The following is a 9,560-nucleotide window of genomic DNA, read 5'->3' on the forward strand; positions in this document are numbered from 1 at the left end:
CGAAATGGTTGAACAAGTGGAATTCCCGTTGCAACTAGTTGAAGAAGCACACATAGAAGCAGCTCGTCCACTCAGATTGCAGAGCAGGATACCGCTCCCAAAGCCACTAGTCGTGAGGGGAAACATATCCCAATCGTGGCGCGAATTTCGACAGATTTGGGATTCATACGAGATCCTGGCCAACCTCAAACTACCAGATATGAAGGAGCACAGGATCGCTACATTCATAACGTGCATAGGACAAGATGCTCTTAGAATATACAATGCACTGCCATTTGCAGACGATGCGGACAAGAGGGACCTGGATAAGGTTCTTGAAGAAATGGAGAAGTATTGCCTCGGGGAAACTAATGTCATTTATGAACGTTTCCGTTTCAACCAGAAAGCTCAAAGAGAGGGTGAGTCTTTTGATCAATTCTTGACAGACCTCAAAGAATTGGCCAAGACGTGTCAATTCGGACAGATGCATGATGAGCTACTGAGAGACAAAATAGTAGTGGGTGTTAGAGACGACACATTGAGAAAACAACTACTACAGGAAAAGGAACTTACGCTAGCGACATGTGTATCAGTCTGTCGAGCATGCGAAACGACAGCTGCACATATGAAGGAGATGGGCAACAATGAAACGCAACAGGTTCATGCATTCAGAGCCAAACAGAAGAGCTTTGGCAAGCAACGCAGACAATTACCACGTGCAGAAATGTCAACACACAAGGAATGCAAATATTGTGGTAAGGACCACAAGTGGGGCAAACAGCACTGTGCTGCGTATGGGAAGTTGTGCAAAAAATGCAATAAGCAGAATCATTTTGCACAGATGTGCAGGTCAAGTGCGAAATCCGGAACAAAGCAAGCAGCCGTCCACATGATGCGATATGATTCCGACAGCATGTATGAAGACAGCAGTGATGATCAACGCTGGAGCAAACAGCAAGTAGTGACACTAACGTTGACGCCGCGTGATGACGAAATCAACGTGTTAGATGGCAGAAGATATGAAAACAAGTTATGTACAACGTTGACAGTTGATGAAACGCCTATCCGATTTCAGATGGATACAGGTGCCACATGCAATGTCATCAGGAAACAAGATATTCCACATAGAAGATTGAATGACTTGCAGCAGACAACACAAACACTTACTCAATACAGTGGAGCAGAGATTAGACCACTTGGGAAGTGCATACTGCGTGTCAAAAATCAGAAGAATGCGCAAACCTATGATGTTCAGTTTGTTGTGGTGGATAATGCAGCTACTACATCCATATTAGGAGCTCAGACATCACAAGCCATGAGTCTAATCAAAGTGGACTATGACAACATCCAGATGATACAAGAGACTGAACAGCCACAGGGGAGAGTCACATGGAAACAAACCATGCTCACTAAAGAATTGATTACTCAAAAATATGCTGAAGTATTTGAAGGAGAACTTGGCACACTTCCAGGAGTAACACATTTGGACATCGACCCCATGATACAGCCAGTGAAACAGCCACCGAGACGACTTCCAATTGCCATGAAAGACAGATTGAAAGCAGAGTTGCAGAGACTTGAACGCTTAGAGATTATACAGAAAGAAGAGGCACCCACAGATTGGATCTCAAGCTTAGTAGTGGTGAAGAAGCAAAATGGGAAGCTACGAGTCTGTATAGACCCACAACCACTCAACAAAGCATTAAAACGAAGTCAGTATCAAATGCCGATACTAGAGGACATTCTACCAGAGCTATCAAAAGCAAAAATTTTCAGCGTGTTAGATGTGAAGAATGGCTATTGGCATGTACGACTTGATGAACCCTCCAGCAAGCTTACGACATTCAACACACCATATGGGAGATACCGCTGGAATAGATTGCCATTTGGGATCACGCCAGCACCGGAAATTTTTCAAAGGGCACTGGACAGTGCAATTCATGGACTTGCCGGAATATACACGATTGCAGACGATATTTTAGTAGTTGGCAGTAGCACAACACATGATGAAGCAAGGAAAGATCATGATGAGAATTTGCTACGACTACTACAGCGATGCAGGAATCAAGGAATAAAGTTGAACAAAGACAAATGCTACATTGCAACACAGAAGGTAGCCTACATGGGACACGTGCTTACGTCTCAAGGGATTGAGCCGGATGATGACAAGATAGAAGCAATAGTGAAGATGCCACCACCACAGGATGTACAGGGAGTGAGGCGATTTATTGGTATGACCAACTACTTATCAAAGTTCATGCCACACCTGTCCGACCTCCTCGACCCGCTCCGACAGCTAACTAAACAACACATCCAGTGGGAATGGACTGATGTCCGGGAAATAGCATTCAATGACATCAAGAGAACAGTAACAGCAACACCTGTACTCAGGTACTTTGATCCCAAGGACGGAACAACTATACAGTGTGATGCATCTCAAACAGGACTAGGAGCTGTATTGATGCAATCAGGTCAACCAGTAGCATACACCAGCAGGACTTTAACTGACACTGAGCAACAATATGCTCAGATAGAGAAAGAACTTCTAGCAATTGTGTTCGGAATGGAGAAGTTCAACACGTACACCTATGGAAGAATAATCAAAGTAGAAACGGATCACAAACCACTCGAGACGATCCACAGAAAACCATTGCACACAGCACCGAAGAGGTTGCAGAGGATGCTCATGCGCTTGCAAAAGTACAGTTTTACCGTAGAATACAAACAAGGGAAACAAATGGTATTGGCAGACACATTGTCCAGAGCCTACCTACAACACACACCACGAGACTGTGAACGCATAGAAGTATTCCAAGTAAAACATAACTTGGCAAAAGAGTGTGAACAAATAGATATGCTACAAGATGTTCAGGTGTCACAAGTGAGGCTAGCTGATATCAGAAATGCCACAAAGACAGACACGGCCATGCAGCAGCTGAAACAGACGATTCTACAGGGATGGCCCGACAACAAACATACACTACCAGGATCCATTGCTGAATTTTTCAATGTGAGAGATGAACTAGTCATACAGGATGACATCATTCTCAGAGGAAACAGAGTTGTGGTACCAAGAAGTTGCCGCCCAGATATGCTACAGCGGATTCACACATCACACATTGGAGTGAATGGATGCTTGAGGAGAGCCAGGGAGTCATTATACTGGCCAGGGATAACAGCCGAAGTAAAAAACCATGTTAGCCGATGTCACATATGCCGGACCTATGAAACTAGGCAAACAAAAGAAAAGTTGCAAACTCATGAGATTCCAGACAGGCCATGGGCCAAAGTTGGAGTAGACTTATTTACATTCCAAGGACGTGAATATCTACTCACAACGGACTATTATAGCAACTATTGGGAGACGGACAGATTGTTAACTACTACTTCAGAAGAAGTTGTCAAAAAGCTGAAAGCACACTTTGCTCGATATGGAATACCCGACATACTGATATCAGATAATGGTCCTCAATTCTCTTCCAGTTACTTTCGAACCTTTATAAGGAAATGGGACATTACACACAAGACCAGCAGTCCGGGGTATCCACAGTCGAATGGCAAAGTCGAAAACAACATTAAAACAGCGAAAAACCTCATGAAGAAAGCCTATCGAGCAAATGCAGATCCATGGCTGGCGATCGTAGATTTTCGAAACACCCCTACACAAGGTATGACCACTAGTCCAGTCCAAAGGCTGATGAGTCGCAGGACTAGAAGACTACTGACGACAGCAACATCATTATTGAAGCCCAAGGTCACTCAAGAACTTGAAGCTCTCAGACAATCCAAAGAACAACAAAAGAAATACTATGACAGAACAGCTAGAGACCTACCTGAATTAAAAGAACACCAAACTGTAAGAATTCAACCGTTTGGAAGGTCTCAAGAATGGCAACAAGCTAAAGTGATTAAACAGCTACCCAACCGATCTTACAACGTTGAGGCAGCCAATGGAAGAACCTACAGAAAAAATCGAGTTCATCTCAGAGAATCAAAGGAGACGTTTTGCAAACAACCAATTGGAGATAGTATGACTGAGCTAGAACTACCCACCAAGCAAACAACACCATCAAAGAAGACTCAAGAAACAACAGCCCCTCCAAGCAAACCAAGACCTCAGAAGACAGTTACTACCAGAAGAGGCAGAACAATCAACAAGCCAGTCTATCTAAAAGACTATGTTTTAAAGTAGAAAGAAACTGTTATGTTCTGTTTTGTTTTAGCAGTAATGTAGAGTTGAGATTGTTCCAAGAGTATAGAAGCATGCTAAAACTAAAAAAAAAGGAAAAGGGATGTAATAGGATGTCATTAGATTATACACTTGTATAAGTAGTGATCATATATCACAATACAATCAGTCCTGTAGTGTATGTCTAGAGAGCACATTGCATGTTACAGCATGGAATGAAATTTTCCTATAGTAATCATCCTGTACATTCAAGTCCTATCCGGGTATTAGAGGTGAGTTACAACTGTTGCATTGTTCTTCGCTGGTAGCACTGGTACTGCGACATCTATCATTCTCTCAATATTCCTCAACATTTAACTGGAAGTACTGTACTGCTCTGCTTTCACCCTGTGACAATGCACGTGCTAACTGGGGGAGTTGCGGTACGGGAACCGTCAACGGGAGCCACACCGTTTGACTCAACGCAAAGACTGGATAGGGCGTGGTTATACCGATGTCACTCAATATCCGCCGTAATTGGTATATATATATATATATATATATATATATATATATATATATATATATATATATATATATATATATATATATAAATCCCCAGTTAAAATATCCTATGATAGCTAAATTTCCCCGGATCCGGAAGTTCAAAATGTACTATAATGTCCCGGATGTTTTAGGCAAGAGCATTTTATTCCACCCTGAATATTCCGTGCTAAGCTTCTTATAAAAATATTTAGATTACTGTACTCAGGATACAGATTGTGTCTCTACATTTTTCCTCCCAAGCCATGTTCCTATACTTATACCTATTTTGTAAAATTTATAGTCTAATTAGTTTAGCATGTCATTTGCTAATATAGATATCACGTTTTAGGTAAAGTAGTAGTGGCTCTAGCGTAAAGGAGCAAGTTTACAATAGAATGATGTAAACATGCAAGGCATGCAGATTACAAGTCTTTCGAAACACGGCCAGTACAACTAGAGGTAAATACCAAACGGCAGCGAATCTTGGAGAGGGTCAGAAGTGAACTAACAGAGCAGAAGCAGCAAAAACTTTGTTGATTTAACGTCATGAAGCCTAGGAAGGGTTAGGAAGTTATATCGACAACGTACTGCACAATCAAGCCAACAAAGAGAAGCGTGGTAGATGAGATTAGGCGGAGAGATTCTTCCCAAAGCCTGCAGATTACGCCTTGTGTTTCTGGTCGCGACCTTGCGTGTGCTTAGAATGCCTTATCTTGCCGTGGCCGAGAAGGGTCATGCAAGGTCGGTTTTTTGCAAAGTCGGTTTTTTGCAAGGTCGGTTTTTTGCAAGGTCGGGTTTTTGCAAGGTCGGGTTTTGCAAGGTCGGGTTTTGCAGTGACAAGCTACTGCCGTGATACTGTGGCTGTTTGTATTTACGTTGCTAGTCTGAAAAGAACTGCTCTAGCTGTTGTAGGGTGCCAATACGGTCTCGCCCACGCATTTCTCACGCCTACTCCCCGCAATGTTTTCTTTCTGACGACACTCACGCAGTGATTGTTCAAAGGGAACGGTCTGAGACGTGAAAATGGCTCGCTAGATTTGATACTTTTATGGAGATGTAGTTTCTTGCTGAGTTTTGTGGCTGTTTACGAGCAATTTGTGTAGAGCTCTGCAAGAACATTTCGTGTAACACGCACGTTTCCTGGCAACCATTTGCCACCCAAGTCTGATATCCAACACCTGGCTGCTCTGCAATTCAATCTAGCTAAGTCAGCCAACAACCTCAACACACTGCATGTTTCTACATGTTTCCAGGGGCGGATCCAGGCATGGGCGCGAGGGGTGCGTGCCACCTTTCGGGCAGACTAAGGGTGCGTTCGAATACTAGTTCCAGTTCTAGAACTGGAACTGCCAGAACTGTTGGAACTCTTGCTAGCAATCGAACGCTTAGAACTGTCAGCAAGTTGAGCATGCGCAAAGGCTCATACTTCCTGTTAGCGTCAATTCGAAGTAGCATGACGTTTCGACTCCATTTGTTGTAGTCTGTTCGAACATCAGCAGTGCTTTCGCTTTCGGTTTTTTGGAGCTGCTCGCGCCAAGAAGGTCACTGTAATCAGTCCCAAATGTCGTTCTTCTGGTGTTCTGCAAGCCAATGGTCGCCACAAGTGTTCATTATAACAAACAAGAAGGTCCACAACGGCCTCGGCATCTGTACCCGTCATTTCACTTCGTCAACCTCCGGGAATTTTGAATTTAGGGCGTGACAGTTCCAACAATTCCAGCTCGTTAGGCAGAACTGCTAGAACTGTTCTGACAGTTCTAGAACTGTCAGAACTACCAATCGAACGCTATACTCCCCCCTACAATTCCAGTTCTAGAACTAGTATTCGAACGCACCCATAGTCTCTATGTCTCTAGACGCAGTGTCATACTATGTAAGAATTTATGTATGAATCTACCAGTTTCAATATTGTAAAGGCTTTTTGATTCTCTTTACACTGACAATCTCTGCGTACGACGTTGATTTGTGCGTATTAATTAGTATGCCAAAGTCATCTTTCAAAATCAGAAGCGGTGTGATCTCGTTGTTCGATCTTGCATTCAGTGATTGTGACTACACTTACGGTACATACACATTACATGTGCGTTCGCGTGTGTGCTTGTGTCATTTATTCTTGCATAGGATGCAGCTTGGCTCCCCTTCTTAGTTAGACAACTTTCTGACCACGCCCACAATTGACAAAAAAAAAGAGAATTGCTATACTTTGTTGCCAGAACTAATTAATGTGCATATATTCAATAAACGCTATTAAAAATTTATAAACCATCACACAGTTTTCTGAAGCTATGTCTGCAGCTCTGATTCCCATCACACTAAGACAACTCTGAGCGGCGTCTTCAAACTTTTGGCTATAGAAGCTAGGCTCAACAGAGGCCAGTTGCTCATAAGCCTCGCCAAACACCTCAGAATCAATAGGGCACAAGTAGTCCTGCGTTCCTGTAATTACAACACACACGCACACAAGTATAGGGCATCGTTGATGATGATACTCTCCGTTTTGTAGCCTCTGGCCACAAAGACGGTCTAAACTAATGACACACACACACACACACACACACACACACACACACACACACACACACACACACACACACACACACACACGCACAATTATAACAGGTACATGCTTTATATATATATATATATATATATATATATATATATATATATATATATATATATGTCCATTAGCAATTACAAACAATTCATCATGCGCGCACCGGTTAGCTGAGGCAAAGCAAAGATATCCTCTGGAATGCCGCCGGGACATTGACCAGTTTTCGTCTTCCTCATTCTGTGGGTGTTCCACCACTGACGAAATGCGTCCAGTTCTGCTTCTAGAACGCCAGTGAATGCATACCAAAAACAACACCTGTACATAAACGCATTTAGAACGCTGTAACCAAAACGGAATAATAGTGCACATTTTCAGTTCATCGTTGGAACATATCCATCCACCATCCATTAGCTCTTGAAATTTTGAAATCCACTGGTCACTCATCTGTGCTCGCAAGTGGGACCAAAGACCTTCTATTCTCTAGAAGAAATTAAAAACTGAAACATGTACAGTACAGTCGATCCGCCAAGTGCGCTACGGCGCTCTCTAGATTTTCTAGCGAGGGCATCCGCGCCCCCGCAAAAGAGTACACGTGGATGGTTGGGCACTCGAGGAAGAAAGTAATCAATAAATAATCATATGTACGTCCTCGGACAGTCAGATACTCGATATCCGAGACTGCAGTGTACGGGTACTCTAGAGCCACACACACATCTTTTTTGGATTATCGCATCGACGTAGAAGCTCTCTTCCAATTCGCGTGCCTAGTCGTCGCGTGGGATGGACATTCTGAAAGAATCGACTACTTCAAGAGAACGAGCGTGACACACACTACGGCACTTTCCAAGATGGTGGGGACACTATTCGCCTGTACTGCAACAGTATTGTCGAATTCGAACCCCTCAACAGACGATTTTGCACAGATCTTTTTCGCGAACGACTACGGGCAGTTTGGAGGTATGACACAGCTAATGCAAGACGTTTCGTTCCTTCGGAAATTAGTCACATCAAACGTACTTTCAGAGCACCAGAAATGTTTTTTCTTTGTTTTCTCTAACTTGTAAGAACTATAGTGTGATGTAGTTGTCAACTACACCTAGATTCTGTTCAGTGTATGGTCACCGCTCTAACATTCATAAAACTCCATAACACAAACATTGCACACGCAAGCTTATGAACCAAGCAAAGACAATAATTTGAAGTACTCCGTGTCTCAATTCTATCAAGTGATTTCACGTTAGTTGGAGTAGATCTTTCCAGGTCTTTGCTGTCAAATGAGCTCTGCGACATCTCAGTAACCTTGAAATGACACAACATCTCATGAAGACATAGTACACAGAACTTGTTTGTGTGCATATACATTATTTATTATTATAATTTCTCATTATTATTGTCATTATTAATTATTTTCATTATTATTTTTACCTGGGATAATAATAATAATTATTATTATTGCTGTTGTTGTTAAGATAGTCTACAACTCATTACAAAACATTCATTTAGAATAAATAAATTAAAACTTATTTCAACAGCCTCTAGGAAATGACTCTCTCTGATAAATTTGGATTTTTGAAGAAGTAAAATGGACTTTCTTCTGGTCGCACAAATGATGAACACATGAGTACAATGATAGCATGAAAGCCACAACAGTCAATAGATACTTGGCGAAAAAGAATCAGATGATGAGGGCTCTTCTTCCTCAAATTCTCTTGGCACATCTGCATCCATTTGCACACATATGCAAAAAATTTCCCACTTCTGTCTCAACTATCTACTACACTTTGGAAACAAGCAAGACTGCATATCAAGCTGAGATGACGTCATGATCCACTCCTTGAATTCTTCATTCCAGTTGTCTGGATGACAAAATCTGCCTCCACAAACACTACATGACACACAATTCCTCCCTGGGTGAACACCCTCTCCTCTCTTCCACCTGCTCATTTTAGTGTTGAAAAACACTGGAAAACCTAGGACTATTCTTGCAATACAAATTTTATTGTCAAAGTTAGAAAACGGCAATAAGAGTAGGCATAGTTGTCACCTACCTCTGGCTGTTGCAGTAAATAAAATCCAAGAACTATTGGTAAATACAACTACACAACTAGAAACGCGACCCAGATCAAGAAAGTCGCTGAACAGACACAAGATAATCAGCTCTAATCGATTGCAAATCGAGAAGCCCGCCAACTACTGCTCAGGCGCAGAAATGTGGTCTCTACACACTTCTCCGTGCGTGACCACGGTCGCTAAATGGGGCGCTTTGCTGCACCTGAATTGGTAAAAACGCCAGTGCACACAACATCATAA

The 9,560-nt window shown here is 42.4% G+C and overlaps 2 protein-coding genes and 1 long non-coding RNA gene across 3 annotated transcripts; 1 reads left to right on the forward strand and 2 right to left on the reverse strand.

Moving 5' to 3' along the window:
• The first annotated feature begins 4 nt into the window (after positions 1-4).
• LOC134181491 (uncharacterized protein K02A2.6-like) lies at positions 5-4,341 on the forward strand. Its single transcript, XM_062648766.1, has one exon. The coding sequence runs from the start codon at positions 5-7 to the stop codon at positions 4,169-4,171; it is 4,167 nt and encodes a 1,388-aa protein (XP_062504750.1). The 3' UTR covers positions 4,172-4,341.
• Positions 4,342-6,894: 2,553 nt separating this feature from the next.
• Positions 6,895-7,774, reverse strand: LOC134181593 (uncharacterized). The gene is made up of 3 exons (XM_062648863.1): positions 7,618-7,774; positions 7,414-7,565; positions 6,895-7,129 (listed from the first exon to the last, which is right to left on the reverse strand). Exons 1-3 carry the CDS (start codon positions 7,692-7,694, stop codon positions 6,909-6,911), a joined length of 450 nt encoding a protein of 149 aa, XP_062504847.1. The 5' UTR covers positions 7,695-7,774; the 3' UTR covers positions 6,895-6,908.
• A 490-nt stretch (positions 7,775-8,264) lies between these two features.
• On the reverse strand, positions 8,265-9,496 carry LOC134181026 (uncharacterized). Its single transcript, XR_009970060.1, has 2 exons — positions 9,299-9,496; positions 8,265-9,231 (listed from the first exon to the last, which is right to left on the reverse strand). It is a non-coding gene; the product is annotated as an uncharacterized LOC134181026 (long non-coding RNA).
• Positions 9,497-9,560: the final 64 nt, after the last annotated feature.

Source organism: Corticium candelabrum, chromosome 6 (assembly GCF_963422355.1).
Source record: "Corticium candelabrum chromosome 6, ooCorCand1.1, whole genome shotgun sequence".
Classification (NCBI taxonomy): Eukaryota; Metazoa; Porifera; class Homoscleromorpha; order Homosclerophorida; family Plakinidae; genus Corticium; species Corticium candelabrum.

Excerpts from the sequence above, each read along its gene's own strand:
- LOC134181491 (XM_062648766.1), top strand. The coding sequence starts at position 5 with ATGGTTGAACAAGTGGAATTCCCGTTGCAACTAGTTGAAGAAGCACAC.
- LOC134181593 (XM_062648863.1), bottom strand. The coding sequence starts at position 7,694 with ATGAGTGACCAGTGGATTTCAAAATTTCAAGAGCTAATGGATGGTGGA. Across the intron at positions 7,566-7,617 it reads TCCAACGATGAACTGAAAAT|GTGTTGTTTTTGGTATGCAT; the intron begins GTGCACTATTAT and ends GTTTATGTACAG. Across the intron at positions 7,130-7,413 it reads TGCTTTGCCTCAGCTAACCG|GAACGCAGGACTACTTGTGC; the intron begins GTGCGCGCATGA and ends TTGTAATTACAG.